The following is a 20,766-nucleotide window of genomic DNA, read 5'->3' on the forward strand; positions in this document are numbered from 1 at the left end:
AGAGAGGCACTGTGACCAGGTTTAGACAGGTGTAAACCTGTCACCAGGTTTAGGAGAGGGACTCTGAACAGACTCAACTGCAGAGAGTACCTGGACGGACTCAAAAGGCATGCACGGGCATGTTGCTGCATGAAGCTTGTCATTGGTGGGCGCTGTGAGTCTTTGACAAGCACTCGTGACCCCGTGTGACAGAGCGGCACTGCCCCATGGGGCTTCCTTGATGGCCATCTTCGCTGAAGCACCGCACCAGGTCTCTACTCAGCAGAGCTGATGGGTGAGTGCTAAGCACTCCACAGCCAGGGCATAATCATTGCACTACTAAGGCCCCTTTAAAGCAGGGGTCAGCAAGTGATGGCGCACCGGCCACAGTGGGCCACTGCATGTCTTTGTGAGTGAAGACGTGCTTGTCTATGTGTTTACCTACGTCCAATGGCTGCCTTCTTACAAAGGCGCAGTTGCCTAGGTGTTGAGCGGTGACAGCAGAGTCACAAATGCTGTAACCTGCAAAGGGCTGTGTCTGTTTATGACTTGGTGCTTTGTGGGGTTTGCTGAGCGCGGGTTTCCATTTTGCCCATCGCACAGTTCGAAAATGTCTGGTGCATAAAGCTGGAGAAGGAAGAGGAAGCTAGGAAGTGCCTCTTAATTTGAACACATATTAACTAGAGAATATATCAAGACAGAAGTAGATGATGTCTCCTTATGGTACTCTAGTTGGTTATTCACTGTGACAATTTTAAGGAGAGTAATAGCTAGCATTCAGCTGCTAAACAAAAGGTTATCATTTCAAACCCACTAAGTGGCCTGATGTGGCAGTCTGCTTTCATAAAGCATATCCACTGCCGTTGAGTTGGTTACTACTGAATACAATCCTATAGGACAGAGTAGAGTTGTCCCAAGGGCCTCCAAGGTGGCAAACCTTTATAGATGCACACTGCCACATCTTTCTCCCACCCAGGTGCTAGTCGTTATTAGCAGTTGACCTTTCCGATAGCAGCCAAGCACTTTAACCAATGTGCCGCCAAAGCTCCACCACCAAGGGTACAGCCATGGGAACCCTAGGAGACTGTTCGACTCTGTCCTATAGGAGTCGAGATGGACTCTCTAGCAATGGCCTTGGTTTGGTTAACTAACAATCATTGAGGAGCTACCATTTCCTGGACACTCTGTTAGAAGCTTTCCTTGGGTGGGCCATCCAAATTACTCCCGTCGAGGAAACAGGCTGTCCGGGAGATGAGGCCTTAGGGAAGCAAACCCCAAACAAGCAAATAAACAGATACAGCAAGTGCTCACACGCCAAGACCTCAAACACGGAGAGAACAGCTGCGTCTGTGAAGCCAGTTGGTGTTAGGGCCCAGACGCAACTCCATCTCCTCTGCCGAAAGGCGTTTCCCCTACTCTGGACTCCAAAATCACAAGACTCTGGAGGCATTCCTTGTCGTTTCCCTGTATGGACTGTGAATGGAGAGTAAAACTAGAAAGAGGCAGGACCATGCATAATTCATGACAGCAATCAAGTGGATATAGCTATTTTGTGGCATTTTTTTTCTGAATGGCGATGAGTCACCTTCTTTTAGAATCTGAATGCAAGATAGCTGATATGTGTGTGTATAGTTCTAATTCCTGGAACTTCATTTGAAGAAAAAGAAACAGGTGTGGTCAGTGATTTGTCTGGGGATACTGGTATTTGAGAACAAAGCCAGGACTGTCACGTGGTTTGCTGAGTGCCTCTCCAATACTCTGTGTCAACAAAACTGTGTTTCCTGAGTTAGAATGCCCTCATCCTCAGCCTACGGTAATAATATATACCTGTCATATGTTACACCGTCCAACGTCTCCCTTCACCCACTTCTCTGCTGTCTGTCCCCCAGAGAGGAGGTTATATGGAGATCCTTGTAATCTGCTCCCCCTTCTTTCTCCCTTACCTTCCCTCCCCCCTCGCGGTATCACCACTCTCACCACTGGTCCTGGGGGGTTCATCTGTCCTGGATATATACTTGATAACCTCCCGGTATATATGGGTTCTGACCACGCTCACTCTTTTGTCTGCTTCCTTTCTGCTCTCTCTTTCCTCGAGGGTGTATTCTTTCTGGACCCGTCTGTCTCTGTATTGCAGTTTTCTCTAGCAGCACAGCCACTCCGCGTTCTGCTCTCGGAGCCTGGTGACTCTCTAGAAGAGTCCTTCCCGCTTGGATTCTGGATCCTTTGCAATGGGGAACAGCACTCCAGGCTCTCTTAGCAGACATTCACTCTCCCTTTCAGAGAAGAGAGTCAGGTAGGGTGTCCATGGACAAAGCAGAAAACAAAGCTTTGACACAAAATAAGGATAAAACAAAAATGGTACTAAATGAAAGGTACTAAATGGTACTAAATGAATGGTACTATATGATCTAGCAACACTCTTGATCTGTTCCAGGCATTGTGGGGAACTGGGAGGAGGAGAATGACTGAGGAGAGGAGATTTTACTTGTTTATGCCTTCTTCCTGCTAGCTCCCTCACAAGCTGAGCTCCAAACTGCCTATCCCATCCCTAAATCCTAGTTTCCTCTCACCTGAAGGAATGCAGCCCATTATGAATCGCTGTTCTCTTCTCTCAGCTCGGCTACAATATTAGCACAGGAATGAGTAGTGTCAGATGCAGCAGCGGAGCCATTTGTGGTGTGTCCGCGTCCTTTTGTTTCTGTAATGCCCCGTGGCTTCGGAACAAGAGGGATCGTCCTGGAGTAGTTTTCCTTTTTCTTAGGGGACCTATGTTTGAGCACTGAGTATGTCCTTATTAGAAGAGACATAATGCTATGGTTACCCTAAGGTGGGCAGGAGGAATGGGAGGTTTGCTTATTTCTGAATGTTTGTTACGATGATCTATGGTCTGCCACTTACAAGAACCAGGATGATATACTCTAAACATCGAAGAGGCTGCCCGATTAGTGGGTCTAGAGCTGGAACCCAAGTAGGATTGTTCCACAGTGTTCCCAAAAGAGGGGTGGCAGAAAATGCCACCTGTTGTCAGACTTCTTTTACTCTGGTGTACTTAGACAGACCTCAGATGAAACGTGGTCAGAGAAATAATCCATGAACTCCTCAGGGCCCAGAAACCAAATGCCTGTACCCAAGCTCGCTTAGTAAATCTCTTCTCAGCATGGTACCCAATTACCTGTTGATGCTGTTTTTCTGTGCTAACATCTGCCAGTCTTTGCCTTTGGCATTGGGGGTATCAAATGTAGCACAAATTCGTTGTCTGATGGAGTAGGGGATTTTGAAGGCTTTGGGGCCAGTCTGTGCAGGAAAAGTGCTGTCCTCCTGTGCAAAGAACGTGATGGTCTCTCTTTCACTCTGGAAATAAAACAAGGAACGTTTGATCAGATGCACAGTATGCATTACGGATTAACATTCATTTCTCTAAAAACTCTGTGTCAATATGTATGCACAAAGGCCTTACCTGTAGCGACAGACTAAAATTCATTGACAAGTTCCCCTCCTTTCTAAAATAGTAAACAAAATTTCTAGTTGTCTAATAAATCGTGGACAAGAGAGTGACAGCACCCTCTCATGCTCCGGAGCCACAGTCACCAGCTGCCCACATGCAAAGACCTGTCAGGGACGATGAGGCTTAGATGTTCCCCATTTGACTCGCAGGGATAGCTCTACAATCAGTAGTAAGCAGCTCTGGAGTGACAGAATCACATTGTTTTTGTTCAGTCTAGGGAATGATTCTCTGACAGTCAGAAGTGACCTTACATGAATGAGTTTGATCAAAGGAATTTGTAAAGAAACCACATGACAAGAGAGCTATAAGAAAGACCTGCCTATAAATTGATCATCTAAAAGTTTTGTTTCGTTTTCATCTTCTCAGGTATAAAGTTACATAATTCTATAGCACCTCTTTTGTTTTTGTTTCCTAATTAAATTGCTTTCATAAAGCAGAACAAGCCACCAAGAAGAGAAAACATTTAGACTAGCCCGCGGACTCACACAGGCGTGGAGGCTTCTGCTGCCCTCCTTGCTTCTAGACAAAACTTATCCAAAGAGGTTGATGCATTTCAGCACTTCATAGCAATTAGAGCATCCCATGCAACACAGACCCAACAGAAATTAATCAGACTGAAAAACAAGGGCTGATGGTAATTTATGCAGACTAATAAAACTTGAAGGCCTTGAAACCATGTCATTGAAACTGAATCACCCTCATGATTAAGATTTTATAGAAAAGAAGGGATTTTGAAGAGGTATTTAAGAACCCTAATCAGTTAATTCTGAAGTAATCAAAAGAGAGTTTATGTTGGGTGGGCCTGACCTAATCAGACTATCCCTTGAAAGAAACAGGAGGCAGCTCCTATCATGATGATATGCTTCTATTGGCTAGAGCTGGGGGCGGGGTGGTGGTGCCTACACCGTGTGGCTAGGATGTGAAGGAATCCTCCCGGAACTGAGAGAGACCCTGGCATATAGCAAGAACATCAAGGCATCTGTCCTGTGCTCCCAAAGAAGAGAATTCTCCATCAAACCAGGAAAGCCTCCGAGCTTAACATGATATCAGCGCCTTGGTCAGCCCCAACCTGATTTCAATCTCATTAGACCCTGAACAAAGATCCCAGTGGTGCTTTGTATGAACTTCTGATCTACAGATTTTGAGGCATCATTGTGAGATGTTAACTTTTGTTAATTTTTTATCCAGCTATAAAAATTTAATCCAAAGGGAAATTGGAGCATCAAATCTGAGTTTGAGTTAGGAGGCAAATTGAGACTATTCTTCACTTCAGGAACTGGAATTCTCTGTCTCTCTTCACATCATTGTACGCCTGTTCTGAACTCTTTTCCTGAAAGGAGTCATACCTTGATGTTTACTGGCACAGTTAAATGCAGATTCTTAAGCTACGGTGGGCCCTCTTAGGTTGTATCCTAGGTTCTCACACCTGTATAAAGCATCAGGCTTGGCATATGTTCCTTTCAAAGTGTGCTAGTTGGTGAAATTGGCTCACATAGGGATTCTTATTAATGTATGATCAGGCCTGTTGCTGGTGGTACAGTTAAAACAGGCATTCGGATATCCAATTCCCAGACCAGCACTCATTTCACTACCCCACCCTGCTTCAGGATGAGAACAAAGAAAGCCATGGGATAGGGTGTTGGCAAAGTATGAAAGCCTTCGGGCCGGAGGCGGGGCGCGTGGGGTATTTCTGTTCGCTCAAAGGGTGTGTGAGCACTGAGCATCCTCAGGTGGCTAGGAATTGGATGGATGTGTGGCCATTGCTGCGAGCAGCCAGTTCTGTGATGACATATTGGACGGCAATAACAGCCTTCCTCGAGTCCTGACTGCACAAAGAAGGTTATAAGAGACATCCTTTTTTATCATGATTTGTAAAATTTCTTGTAGGCTCTAAAAATGTAGATAAAATTAGAATAGCTTCTTTGAATAATTCCTGAATTGAGAGCATGGTAGGAATCGAGAGGAGGCTGGGGTAGAGGTGATTCCATCTAAGTGCATCTGGTAGGTGTCAGGGTAAAATAGGACTAGAGCTTATTAACCAGAGCAAAGGTGGCTTGCCAAAGGGACACCGTAGGCAGAATTGGCTCTTGAAAACCCTCATGGAACCTTGGAAGTGTCATCTAAACCCTATCTTGACTGTTGGCAGAAGAGAGACCATCTAAGACAGTTGTAGAAACAAACTGGAGAATGTGTTCTTATTTAAAGGTGAATAAAATGTGTGTGAGATTGAATCTAATAAGAAGTATTATTTTTTATTTGTAACACTTTAATGTGAATGCTGATTTCACTCATCAACGTTCCAAATTTAAAGCATTTCGGGGCATAAGGATGACACTTTATGTAACATTTATGATGCATTCCAAAAGACTTCTGAGGCAGGCAATAAGAATCCTGTAGATACATCACATTTTTGGATTGTTTAAATTAAATATGCAGAAGAGTAGATTTTCATGCTCTGCACATCTGAGATAAGCGGCTGCTACCTGGTTAGCTTAGGGAGTTGTAAATCAATGAGAAATTCCAAGTATTCTGTCTACTCTGTAACAGACATATTATCCCCAACTTCTACCACTTTGGGAAGATAAGAGAATTGCTTGAAGGGAAAATTACAACATGTAAGATTCCCATTTAGGTTGCTTTAACCAGAAAAAAAGTAAATCTTCAGTAATATTACATTAATAAAAAGTGAAATAAATTTCTGGGAAACTCTTTCCTACCCTTCAGTACTAACAAATTTTTGTTCTAGTTTACAATTTTTAGATTATAAATGCTCTTGCTTTATATGATATCAATTGGCAATAGTCACTGTGAAATTTAGTTTGGCTCAATGAAAGTGAAACCATCCTACATCTATAGATTGTCTTAACAAAGAACGGGAAGGATACATCACTACCTTGACCACTGAAAGAGAGCATTTATTTGGAAAAGCACTTAAACATTAGCGGTATAAAGAAACATGATGGATGTGATAGTGAATATAAAGAATTAAATGTCTTCAATGAGGATGGACACTGCCTGGATGCTGAAGCTGGAAAAAAACACTATTATGATATGTTAAATGTAGAGAAGAGAGAGAGAGATTCTTTCGGTTTTACCATTACATTTGTGAACCAGTGATACTAAGACAACTTATTAAAGTAAGCAGTAGAAACCCGGAACTTAATGTGCAGGAATTTTGCTTCTTTTTTAGGAGCAGATATTTAAGAAACCCTGCTCCTCAGTGGTGAGAGTGGCGATACCAGGAGGGTGGAGGCAGGGTGGTTTGGAAAAGGGGAACTGATTACAAGGATCTATATAAAACCTCCTCCCTGGGGGACAGACAGTGGAGAAGTGGGTGAAGGGAGATGTTGGAAGGTGTAAGATATGACAAAATAGTATAATTTATAAATTGCCAAGGGTTCATGGGGGAGGGGGGACTGGGGAGGGAGGGAAAAATGAGGAGTGAATACCAGGGGCTCAAGTAGAAAGTAAATGTTTTGAGAATGATGAGGGAAACAAATATACAAAAGTACTTGACACATTGGATGTATGTGTGGATTGTGATAAGAGTTATACAAGCCCCCAATAAAATGATTTAATTAAAAAATAAAAGAAAAATGCACAAGGATCAAACTAGAACCCCCTCCCAGGGGGATGGATAAGGGAAAAGTGGGTGAGAGACGACAGAGGACAATGTAAGATATGGAAAAAATCAGCTATAACTTATCAAGAGTTCATGAGGGAGGGTGGGCGGCGGAGGGTGGGTGAAGAAATGGGGAGCTGTTATCAGGGGCTCAAGTGGGAAGAGAATGCTTTTTAAATGATGATGGTGGCATATGTGCAAATGTGCTGGACACATTGGAGGAATGTATGGATTTTGATAAGAGATGTAATAACCCTCAATAAGGGTTTTTTTTAAGGAAATTTTCAGAGATGTCTTTAAAAAGTTCCTAAACTTTTTGTTTCCTGTTATTATTATTTAGTGTAACAAGAGAAACTCATATGAACTCATCAAAGCTACCTGAATGAGTCTTCAGCCACCTATTATCCATGAAGTAAAGCACACATTGATAAGTGAATTGAATCCTAGTTTACTGATTGATTTAGACCCATGTCTAGAATTTATCTTGAAGCAAATCATTAAAGGGATCATTCTTATTCACTTGATTTATCATCAGACATCTGATCTTCTCTGCAGTCAGACCATCCTAAGGTCAAAAGGACGTTGAGTGGTCATTCTATCAGGAACCCTTTCCAGGCACATCTACACGTGGAAAGCTTTTTCAGATCTTTAGAATGAACGCTCTTCTAGTCCATTTGAAATGATTACATTCAATCCTTTTACAACCTTGAAAAGAGATCTTCTCAATTTCCATTTACTTCCAGGTACTTCAAGACAAAATGATCGAGACTTTGCTGCTTCTCTCTAATGCTTGCATCCGCAAAGAGAAGACTCACATCACATTAGCGACAAAGCCCCCATAGTTAAGACTATCAGAAGTTCAACAACTTTGACTGGAATCCTGAGGCATTATAGTATGATAGCCAAGACATTAATTCAGGTGTCTTAATTTGGAACTCTGGCTTCCATCATCCTAGCTCTGTGACCTTAGGCAGGATAGTTGACCTGTTTGCAAATATCAGAGCATGAAAAATTATGATGGTATTAATAATTAGCTGAGTTGTGATGGTTAAATGACAACTGTGAAAACACATCATATAGTGCATGAAATATTATGCCTTTAAAAAGTTATTATTCTGACAAAAATAATAGCAAATTAGACTGCTTTAAGTAATATAGTTACAAAGCATTAGAGACCCCTGGCCTACACAGTGTGATGCTTGACAGGATAAAGTGTCTGAAAACACAGTAGCTCACACGTTGCAATATTGTAGTCCAGTATTGAATATTTAAATAAGATTCATATACTTGCCTCCTATTACAGAGGAAATCTAGGATGCCATTTAGAAGTGACTGTGAACTTGTGACATATTAGAAAAAGGACTGAATACAGGTCCAGAATACTATTGAATTTATTGGGCCATTTTCCATCCATGTACTTCAATACTTTATTTAAGGATGGAGGAATGATACTAGGATGAATTGACACTATCATATGCCTCTTTACATAAATACCCTGTATGAGCAGAACTGGTTTTCTAATATCCAGGTCTGTTTAAAAAAATAATGAAATAAAGCGTGGAATTTAATTCTGTTTGTGTTCTGTTATGTACACTGAAGGCAAAGAGACAAAGAGCCTTCTTTCTGTGCTGCCTGTTCACGGCCCTTCTCAATGCCAGCACTTGGATTTTTCTTTTGTTTTGATTTGAAAGTCTTTCTGCACATTTTCTTTGACATTAGAATGTATTGTGTTAAAGATGCCATGAGGACTGAAGAAGGAAGCTCTAGAAATATCCCACCCTACATTTATTCTTCATCTACGCTCCCGATCAAAACCATTTTAGCACATAATGCCAGTTGACATTAATGAATGCAAACACTGTATAAACATGCCAGTTAAGACAGCTCTCAATTCTGAGGCATAATACTTGCGAAGTCATCTATTCTTCAGAAAACCTATTTGGGGAATTAGCAATGGCCAATTAGGAATTTGCATACACAATGAACTGAAAGGAGAAGGGAGAGAAATGATCATGCTAGAAGGCTTCATGGTTTTGCTGTTGTCATTTAAAAAGGAAACAAGCTGACACTGAGCTCTATGTATGTAAACGTGACTCAACGGTCGCTGTTGCGTCAGTGCAGACTCACGGAGGTCGCACTGGTGAGAAGCAGAGCGGTAAGAACTGTCCTCCTTAAGGAATGTAATGGCTGAGTTCCTTCAGAAGTTCTAGATCACAACGTTGTTTGGTCAGTCATCTAGCACTTAACTATTTATGCCAACTAGTGGCTCATGTATCTCTGTGTGTGTATGTGTCTGTATCTATCTACATATAATGTCTAACACATGCATACAGATATGCATACATATACACATATACGCTCTTATTATATATACATATATGAATATAAACAATTATATACATGCCCATCCCACAGGTGAATGATAAAATGTGTTGTTCCTATACTACCCAAGAATTAGCCCCACATTGCTAAATAAAAACATTCCAATCTCCTCTCTACCTGTCTGCTATTTTCCCCTCCACCCCTAAGTCACCAGGGAGATAAAATTGCCATTGTCCTATCATCTACTATAAACGCAAATTCACAGCCAGGAAATCATTTAATGGTTGATGGCAAATCAGAACCATGACAGAGAATAGGTGTCTTTGTGAAAAAGTTCCAAAGTGAATTCTCCTCTGATTTCCATTTTAATTCTGCCCTTCAATAACAAAGTCCTTCACCTCCCTACATTTTTGTATCCTTATTTCAAGGAATGGAATTGATATGTATCCTAAATTATTGTATTTATGAATGGTGGTTTAATGGAAACGTGGTTGTGGAGAACCCTGAGCCCGGAGGAAACAAGAAATGATAAGACAGCAAGGAGCCAAGGCACCAAGACTAAATAACATATATGGGCAAAACTAATCAGAATCCAGAGAGAAAAAAAAAAGCATCCTGATGGTGATCTTGTGGCTCTTTATAATATGTACTGCAAGTGTATCATCTAGATTCAGTCATTGAGGAATCTTAGATTATGTGCCAAGCGTACTAGGGTCTGTGAAAGTTTCTACAGTTTTGTGTACGAAAGACTCTGTACCATCTCCTTCTCCAAAGGGACATTCACAGAGCATACATCTAGAACAGCTACGTGCAGGGCTCCAAGCCAATGTTGGGCAGTTCAAACCCACTCAGTGATATCTCAGAAGACCGATCTGGTGATCTGCTTCCAAAATAGTATGGATTATTCTATTCTACTGAACACGTGGACTCTCCATGAGTTTGAGTCAACTTGATGCCAATTAACTACAACACCAAAGCTCTCTGATGAGTGGACTTTCACTGTACAGGGGGAAACTCACTTCCCTGCTCATTGTGTTGATCCTGCGTCGACAGCCACACATGTACCAGACTAGATAGATACAACTAGGGTTGTCTATGTATGGGTGAATTTTCAGAAATAAATCACCAGACTTTTCTTCTGAGGTACCTATGGGCTGGCTCAAACCTCCAACCTTTTGGTTAGCTGTTGGGCACATTACCATTTGCACCATGCCAGAATTCACTTAGCATTCCCTTTATGGTTTAGGATTTAGTTCTTTCTCTTATTTATAAACGAAAATGTCAAAATCTAATAGTCAGAAACTCTCTTTTTTCTTTTTAAAACTTTTTATTGTGATTTAAGGAACCCTGGGTGCGCTGTGGGTTAGGTATTGGATAGGTCAGTGGTTCAAACCCATCAGCCTCTCCATAGATGAAAGATTAAAGATTTATAGTCTCAGAAAATCTCTATAGTTCACTAGGAGTTAGAATCAATTTGATGACAGGGCTTTAATTATTACTATTATTCTTTCTAAATTAAACTAGAAGGTTGCTTGTTAAATTTTTAGAGGATGACGGGTGGGTTGAGTATTGGGTTGCCGATTGCAAGGTTGACAGGTCAAACTCATGAACAATTCTGCTGGAGAAAGAAGACATTGTCTGCACTTATGAGAATGGATAGGTTTGGAGCCAAAAAAAGAAGTTCTGCTCCATCTCTAGGGTTGCTATGAGACAAGATTAACTCAGTGGTGTGGGTAAGTTATTGTAGTTTGGGTGAAAGTGTATAACAAATGAACAAATTCATTTTTCGACTCAGTGATTCATTAACATTTTCTTTCATGCCACTGCTGACAGATATCACAATGTAGCAGCAGTCATCCCCCTTTCTCCATATCTTTACCATTTCCATCAAGCCTGCTTAATTCTTCCCTTTTCATCTCGAATGATTGATGGTTTTGTGGTGTACGTGCTTCCTTATTGTGCACAGTATAATATGTTTATTCCTTGCCTGACAGTCGAGCCACGGGGCTGAATTCAAGGCCAGGCCTGACAGCTGATCTCAGGTATTCCGTCAGTCCCTGGTTAACCAGAGAGGCTGGTGAGTTTTATGATTTTGAGTTTTGGTCCATATTTCCCCCCACTCTACTTTGGGCCTTCTGATGTCACCCCTTTCAGCATTGATGGGGTGCCATCCCTTGCAACATTGACGGTAGTGGTCGAAGTGCCTCATCTAGTTCTTTTGGTTTCAAGGTTTTAGAGGCTGAGGTGTGTGTGGTCCATTAATTTTTGGACTAATTTTTTCCCCATGTATCATTGATGTTCTTCATTTTTCTATGCTCTGGATGGGGTGAGACCAATAGTTGCATCTTAGATGGCTACTCACAAGTGTTTAAGACCCCCATTGCTTGCTATTCACCCAAATAGGATGAAGTGCATTCCATTTATGGATTATGTTTATCCTGATGTCCCCAAAAAGGACGGCTTTGATAGATCAGGCCCACTGGTCATGCTCTTGAAGTATATGGCTATGGCTAAAAAGTCTTCCTTCACAATTGTTTCCGCTGTGTTGTCCATTCTATCTATAGATATATTTCCAGTATATGTAGCTACAGTCTCATTAATCTTTCCACATCTGCTCAGTTTGTGTGCCTGCCTGTGTATCCACTCTGAGATGATTGTTATTACTGTTATGGTAGGATTATGTATGTAAGAGTATGTCTCCTTGATGCCTTTACCTTTTTAACCCAGTTTGAAGCTACTTTTCAACCTGCATAGCAAGGCTACATAGCACTGTTCTTAGTACTGCCCTTCAGAAAGAGTCAAATACATTGTAGACCCAAGGCTCACCTCTAGGATCGATGTCTGCACTTGCAGAATCTGTTCATGGCCTTTGAGCTGCCGGATGCAAATCTTGCAGGACAGCTGGGTAGTGGTGGGCGTGTAGCGCTCGAGGGAGAAGGCACAGTGCAGGGGCTGCCGGTTACTGCACCACACGCGGGAGAATGGGACTTCCTGCGGAAGGGGTGGGCAGAGAGAAGCATGGACAGAGAACAGGAGAGACTTAATAGCAGTAACTGTGATGATGGTGACGATGCACACAGCAATCACCTGAGTGACTTTGGTGGAATTGTTGTAGAAATAATGTTTCAGCGTGTGCTAAGCAGCACAAGAGTAATTGATGTCGATTTCAATCGATACCATTTTAATTCCATAACCACAATGCAAGAGATGAGATTTCACTTGGTGACACACAATTAGAAAGAATACCATATATGTTTAGCTTTTGTCTTTTCATTTATGAAGTATTTGTCTTTAGGAGATACCTCTGGTCCATCCTTTTTCCTAAGCATAAGGTAAGAAAATGTTTCCTCACTTAAAAATTATGCTAAAAAAGGTTGACTGAACTTATCCTCATATCATAAACCCATCCAGAAAATTCATACCATTTTCACACAAAATTCATACATGATATCTATCAAAAATATTAATACTTACTAAAAATCATGCACACAGACCCCAAACAGGTGGGCCAATGGAGAGTGATATAATTTGCCAACTTCTCATTCATTCATCCACACCACAATTATGTGTGCGATGCCTGCTAAAGGCCAGACACAGTACTTACAATTACTTTCATAGGAGATAAACAATAAAGAAAACAAACAAACAAAATGGGTTTGGTTCGACCCTCAGGAGACTTAACAGCATTAGTAATTTTTACTAACGGAGGGTAATAAAAAGGATCATCATTTCGCCCCCCACCCCCAATATCAGCCAGTATTTGCCACTAATTGAGCTGCACTCAACCATATGTCTATACAATAATGTGAAGCAGAGGTAAATCATTGAAGTTCTGTCATGTAATAAGTGGTTTCTTCTTCCTACCTAAATCAGTCTGGGAGTGCTAAGCAGTGGCCATGTATCTCCAGCCTCTAGTAGTCCTACTCCTCCCTTCCCCCCTTCTTCTCATCTCATTCATTTGCCTCTTTACATGTTGCTATAATCTTCTCCCAAACCAGAAAGGTGGACAAATAGTTATCAAGTTTGAAAATCTGAGAGTGCTGTTGAAGTCTGTGTGAACTTTCAGGTCAATAGCCAGGTTTAAATGCCATCTATTCATGTGACGTCACGGTGAGTCACCCATTGTAGCTTTAATCTGTACGCTAGTTTCCATACCTTTCTTTCTAATTATTCCCATAGAAAATTCCACATATCATCATTTTCAGCAAGGAGGGATGGATTAGAAGAGAGACTATTAAACACCTGTAGAAAGCAGAGGATGAAAAACTAAGAAAACATTTACTTCTGCCATGCTTCCTAGACACCAGTATAAGACCTTTTGCGGGTTTTCAAAACCCTGATCTCAGGGGAAGGTAGTGGGTATCCATCTCGGGAAGAGAGGGGTAAGGGGACTTAGAGAAGGCCTAGATATCCGACACTAAGAGACATTTCATTGACACTCCTGGGCAAGGTGTGATCTGTTAGTATTCAAAACTATCTTTCCAGTATCACTTTACCAGAGGCTGGAAATACTTTTTACAGGTACTATTACCAGTCAGACTCAATTCTGTCAATCAGACGCATTCTTCTAGATTTGGGAGGTACAGGAGAAGAGAAAGCCACTGTCACACTTTTTGTACCAAGGTACCAGCAGGAAGACTCAAAGGCTTTTCATCTTCACACATCTAGTACCTATGAGGTTTGCTGGGGTCTCAATACCTTCTCTTGCAGAGCATCTGCTCATTTGGCTTTCTTCCCTGCTCTAGTTTGGTATTCTGGGATTCCTGAAATTGCTAGCTTCCCAATATCATTAGTGATGTTCTCTGATGCTGGCTCTTCTATTTCTAACAAAGGTTTTGTAAGCCTACCAATCTTTGATTAAATCTCTCTCTCTCATCACAATATCAGCAATTGTTTGCTTCCTTGGTCAAACTAGTGATTTCATGAACTACAGCAAATGTGCTGTTCTCGTAGAAAAATTATATGAACTAGGAAACAATGACATATACTCCACAGGAGTTCCACAGGATCACTGTCATCTTCAGGAAGTCTTGGGAGAAGCTGTCCTATACTGTTGGTTACTTAAGGAAGCATCATTTGTTCACCCAACCAACAAGATAGCACAGGTCCACTGTATGAGAAACACCCCCCGCCCTCATTTTAACATATGATATGTTTATGGATATGTGTGCCATTTTTTCTTACTTAATATGTTCTCTGCTCCCTTCCTTGTAGCAAATACTGCAGCAGACGACACTTCAGAATGATGTGACCTTCGGTGTAATTTTTTAGAGGAAATAATTTTTCCTAAAATGTTCAAAATAGCTTTCCGCTACATCGAATTCTACATCATATCAAATAAATAATAGCATGTACAAGCTCTGCTATTTCTCTATATTGTCTGATTCTTTCCCTACATTTCCTCCTGAATATTCCCGTATCTTATAAACCCATGGTGAACCTTTATTTCAAATCTCAAGCTTCTATCTTTCTCTGTCTATTGAATTCGTCAAGCTCTCATCTGTTTCCATACGTCTCCTTGCCATCTCTTATTATTGGGTGTCATTGACTCACAGTGTCTCTATACCCGATACAATGAAACACTGCTCAGTACCGTGCCATCTTCACAATTTTAATGTTTGAGCCCATTGTTGCAATCCTGGTGTCAATCTATCTCCTTGAAGTTCTTTTATTTTTTCATTGACCATCTACTTGATCGAGCATGATGTCATTTTCTAGGCAGTGGTGTCTTTCCTGGAAACATATCCAAAGTACATGACACAAAGTTTTGCCTTTCTGGTTCTAAAGAGAATTCTGGTTGGACTTTATCCAAAACACATGTGCTTACTTCCGTCAGTCTAAGGTACTTTCAATGTTCTTATCTAAAATCATAATCCTAACAGACCAATTTCTCTGCAGTTTCCCTTATTAATTGTCCAGTTTTCAGAAGCATATGAGTCAACTGACAATACCATCTTACTGAGGAGAACTCCAATAACAACATCAGTGTCAATCCCTGACATTATGCCTTTAATTACTACAAAACATGTTACATGGGTTGTGATAGCTAAAGTATGGCTGGAGCAGGGCTCAGTGGTTTGGCAGTTAACACCTAGCATTCCCCCATGACCACCCAACACAATGCAATCACAGCCAATCAGTTGTAGGCCTCTATAATGGGCTAAGATTAGAGAAGAATGCAATACCCTTACTCAGGTCACGACCTTGATGCAATTAATTGGCTCCAGGGTGTGGCTTGCTTCCAATAGAAGTAGAAACTGTGGAAAAGCTTGCTTTGCTTTTTGCTGGTCTGGAACCTGCATCTGGCTCATCAACTTCTGATACTTGGGGCTTTAACCAACAGCTTTCTTTCCAATCCTAGGAGCCCTCAGCAGCCTGCCCCCTGACATGAAGACATTGCATTCATTCAACTTTGCAGCCACAAGTCTGGCCTGTTGACCTTGGGCTCACCAACAGCAAGAGCCACCATCCTGCGTTCTTCCCAGATTATGGGTTCATCTGCCCCAGGAATTATGTGAGGCAGGAGAAGCCACTGGTCTAACATTTGACAGACTTTGATTGTACCTAGACTTGGACTTGGCCTGCTTCTACAGCTGTATGAGCCTTTTTATTGATATGCATTTACACCCACATACATACACATACATGTCAGTGGTTTTGCCTTTGTAGTGACCTGAGCCTAAAACTTGGACTTTAATTTCCATTGCAATTATATCATCACACCAAATTAATCACTACCATATTTTGTCTCTTGCCATTCTTCTGCAGTGTTTCTACCTCCTTTAAGGTATCCTGTCTCCTCCTCATTGTAACTAACTACACTGACCATTTTGTCAGTCCTCTATCTTTCAATCTCTATTATACAGAGCTTTGAGAGTGTTGGAACCTGACTGAGGAGGGAAACAGAGTATTAACTGAGGTTTTTCAGAGAAAAAATAGTCATTCTCTTATAGTCATTCTCTTACCTCAGACCATGTACAGCACAATGATGTAACACCCAGGGACTGGGGATTCCTCACATGATCCATTGGTTAGTGGGAAACTATGGTTCCCCCTTGTGTGCCATGTTAAACCTGGGCCTCGACCTGGTCTTCCAGGGTTTTGTCATCAATTGTCCCATCCTCACTCTCTCCTTCCTGATTTTGATTAGCCTTCAAATGAGCTCTCTTCTGTAAACCTGTACATTTAATTTTTTATAATGTAACTATATATGGAATTCTTCAATGCAAATAATTGTAATACATCTGTGGGCAATAAGGATTTTTGCCAATTTGACCTGGAAAATTGTTTCATATTTTTTATTTTGTTTTTTGCTTTTCCTCTAAATGAATTTGGACTCATTGTCAAGTAATGAAATACACCAATTTCAGAGCTAGCCAAAGCTGGATTTCAGGTCTAACTTTAAGCAAGCTTATATCTTCTGGACTGGATTTGAATCCTGGGTGATGTTTGCCCTCCTAAAAAGCATAATGTTGATCTTTTGTTTTAAAATTTTCTATTGGATCACTTGCTAAATATTCTGTTCTCTTCTTTTCTGTCTCCTAAAGATATTGGAAGAAAGCTCAGCGAGTCCATGCTCACGGCAGAGAGCATCTTTCCTAAGAGAAACACAAGACAATCAGAACTAGAACTCCCCTTTCTCTTGCCATTCAAAACATTTCTTAAAAGGCTGATCTTGACAGTATCAGGAGTACTTTTTATTGTTGGCTTGAGAAGCAACTTCCAATAGTGCTCAACAAAACACTACAACGAACAGATTTCGAAGCACAGTGATTGGTATGTTTTCAGGATATCCATTTTTGCTTTCGTGTATTTAAGCACACATATACACCACACACACACACACACACACACACACACACACGAGATGCTGACTGCGCTGAGAGGAATTATGTGGAAAGTAAAAGGGGAGGACACAGTGTAGCAAAGTTATGGGTGTTTAAAGAATTTCGGAAATGTTTTCATTTTGATTCCCATTATAATTGCGTTCCTAGCAGATGGAGAGAATGTAAATCACATCTTAGCAGGAGACAGACACGACTGTAGCTTGCTGGAAAAGACCACTCCTTTTATCCTAGGGAGGTGGCTTTGTGTTTCCTTGGATTTAAAAAATGAATTAATACTTCATTGTAGACTGTTTATTACAGTTTCCTCAGACCACAGGTGGCAAGGAATAAAGCGAAATGTGATTAAGGAGCTTTCCGGCCCCAACAACCTCTTGAAAGCAGCGTTATTTATCTCTTCTGGGAGGAGAGCTGCTAATTCGGAGGAGAGCACAGTGCCTTACTTATCCCTAATTACGTAGAGTCTTAAAGCCTAAGAAGAAAACAAGAAATAGAATTTTGGAAATGTCTAATAAGCCCTGAGGACGGAAACCAAGACACAAACTCTGGCGGGTCCCCCTCACTGTGGCCTCTCCTCACACACTGCGGGCCAAGTCTCGAACTCTCAGCATTATTAAAACCCTGTTCGTGATGTTTGTTGATGACACATGGTCGGGACCAGGCGGCAAACATTTTAGGGGTTGGGTACAGCTGAGGCCTAGCCCTACATGGGGAATTGCCTATTCCTCAGGGGAAAACAGGTATATTTCTTGGGAGTGTAGAGTTGGGTACCAAGTCTAATATGGTGCATCAGACTCCCTCGTTTGAAGAGAGGGGAAGCCAGGGGAATGAGCGACAAGCAATGCTAGGGGTCTCCTCTGCATTGAGCTGAGAGATGACAGGGAGGTTACTGGTTGGAGGGGAGACCTATAAGTGATGTCAGAGAGAGCGCGATTTTCTGTCTCCACAACAGCTCTCTGGGATAACAAGAAAAAGGCTCTGTTAGTTGCTAACCACTAAGCCCTAATGAAAAGCCATTTTCTATTATCCACGCCAAGTTTCTCAGTGCACACGATGTTCTACATGAGGTTCAAGCAGGCTGAACTGAAACCCTCCCCAAAGTGCTCACATCTGACGCCTGCAGCAAACACAGCAGGGCCATTAAGCCAAACGCAATGTGCAGTCACACCAGCTGGAGGGTTACGGCGATGACAGGGCAAGGAAGCTGGTGGTTGGGGACGGTGCGGAGGAAGGAGGAATCGAGCAGAAAGCCGTTAGTGGGTCAGAAACATGAAGTGAAATGAAAACAGTGGGCAAGCCTTCTGGTGCAGAGAAAATTAAATTGTTTCTCAGCCTTCCAAGACTCTTTCAAATTATACTCAATTACAAAAGGCAAATATTTATACACGTTCACAACCTCCTTGCTCTCCAGCTCATCTTGGGCAGTGAAATGTGTGGGTTTTCTCACAAGCCAATGCTCTCCGGGATGGGCTGTCCCTGTGGCATCTTAGGAAGTCAGAAGGTGCTTAGTCCTCCAAGTGTGTTCAGCCTCAACTCACTTTGGAATCCCTGGTGTTAAACTTATCTTTCAAGTGCTGCTCCAAGGTAATGGCTCCTTCATCTGATTTTTTTAAAACCTCTGAGCAATAAACTTAATAGTTACTTTGGACTGATTCACTCCCATTAGATCCAGTGAAGTAAGGCCCTTCTAACCTATAAAGATTAACAGAGAGACATTTGCATGACGATCAGGACTTGCTTTAACGATGCCCCGAAGTTCCATTTAGGCTAGAAACTTTGAATACTGCTTACTGGAAAACAGAGCCTGCTAGGTCTTGAATAGCATAAGCAATACATTTATTCATAGAAAATATCCCTCCATAAGGAAATGTGCTGAATGGGCCACACAAAAAGAAAGAGTCTATGATCATGAGAGGTGTTCCTGTTGCTTTGAATGCACGCACACAGCACAGAGACGGGTGATTCCCCAGGATGACAAGAAGTCTGAAAAAGTAAACAGAGAAGGGCAGGCATGTCCAACTTGGAAATCCTCAATGTTAGCAGCTGAAAGGGCTGCTGGTTCACCTTTCTTCTAGCTCTCCTGCAGCAATCGGGGTTTTCTCTTTGTGGTTTGGCTGGCTCCCATTCTGACAGGCTGGCCTGCCTTGTGCATTAAAAGCAACACCACCAGGATCTCAGCAAGGATGGAAAGGTTACGAAGCCCACAGGGTTTGGCGGGTTCTGCTGATCGACAGAACTAGAAAGTCTGAAACCTCCTGTGATTCCAGATCGATATGAATCCACCAGAAGCTTCTTCAGAGTTTTAGAAACATCCTGTCACATGAAGCACAGATGCTTCTGGCTTAACAAGCGATGGCCAGTCCGCTGCCTCCTTACAATGACAATACAGATAACCTAGTCAGGAATACTCATGGAATTGACGGCAGGGTCACAAATTGATAAGAGGGTAGTGAAAAATCTGCTAAAATGGTGCACAGAGACTAGATGTCACCCTAAAACAAATAAACAATAACAACAGCAGCAGCAATAAAGCCTTCAACACAAAGACGGTAGACAGAAGTATATAAATACTTTTACTTATAAAAAGGTTCTGAAGAATTATTCTATCATTGCTCCTCAGTATATTATTTCTTCTTCCCATCTTCCCTAGCCTTAGAGCTCTTCCTCAGAATCCTGACTCTGAAGCACACTCTCATGAGGTTTCTCATTAAAAGAGTATCTTACAATGAACTGACTTTGATTTATGACTGACAAATTGCATGTTAAAGTGTTAAGTTGTCATCTTCAACTTACATCAAGCAACCATACAAAGAAGGGGGGGAGGAGAAATGTCTTGTTACCTCACATGCATGCATCTTTTCCCCTACCTGTTAGAAACTTCCGAATATAAGGCAATATGCTGCATTGTGTGTGTGTGTGTGTGTGTGTGAGACCTACACTGTTACAATTCTGGGACCGTTTTGAAATTTAAAGCCACACTTACAAAGGCCGGAGAGTAGCAAGAGGATTCTCACCAGAATTGGTGACACACTTGCTGGCTAAAGTAATGCTGTTTCTTTAGAAACCCATCGGGCCAGTACCTGGCATGCAGTGAATGGTTTGATTCTCCAGAGAAAGGGGGGGATATCAAGGACGGAGATCTGAAGACTGAAAGTATTCCCTTTGAAATGCAGCAACTTTGGTTCTTCCAGAAGCTGTCCACCTTGATGCCTTTCATCGGAAACCACTTCCTACAGGAGAAAACAAGAAGAAAAAGTAAAAGGAGCCACCGTAAATATCAGTCTCTGACACATATTCTATTACAGATATATAATATATATTCCCCACCAGTTGTCTCCCAAATGGACAAACAGCATAATGGGCATGTACTTCTTTTCCGTCCCGCATTATTGCAAGATCAGAGCTAAGGACTGGAAAACAGATCAGGATTGGGTCCAAAAGAAACAACTCTTCCTGCTGATGAGTGTTAGGGTCACTTTGACTGGGAATTGACA

The 20,766-nt window shown here is 41.7% G+C and overlaps 1 protein-coding gene across 8 annotated transcripts in view; it reads right to left on the reverse strand.

Annotated features, from left to right (window-relative positions):
- UNC5D (unc-5 netrin receptor D) overlaps positions 1–20,766 on the reverse strand; it is a 697,582-nt gene that overhangs the window by 13,106 nt on the left and 663,710 nt on the right. For all 8 annotated transcript variants that reach the window (XM_075555759.1, XM_075555757.1, XM_075555758.1 and 5 more), the window contains 3 exons: positions 20,353–20,502; positions 12,255–12,419; positions 3,152–3,330 (listed from right to left, as the gene is read on the reverse strand). In XM_075555759.1, the coding sequence (XP_075411874.1) occupies positions 3,152–3,330; positions 12,255–12,419; positions 20,353–20,502 (494 nt within the window). The remainder of the gene's footprint in view (positions 1–3,151; positions 3,331–12,254; positions 12,420–20,352; positions 20,503–20,766) is intronic.

The sequence above is a fragment of the Tenrec ecaudatus genome, chromosome 8 (genome assembly GCF_050624435.1).
Source record: "Tenrec ecaudatus isolate mTenEca1 chromosome 8, mTenEca1.hap1, whole genome shotgun sequence".
NCBI lineage: Eukaryota > Metazoa > Chordata > Mammalia > Afrosoricida > Tenrecidae > Tenrec > Tenrec ecaudatus.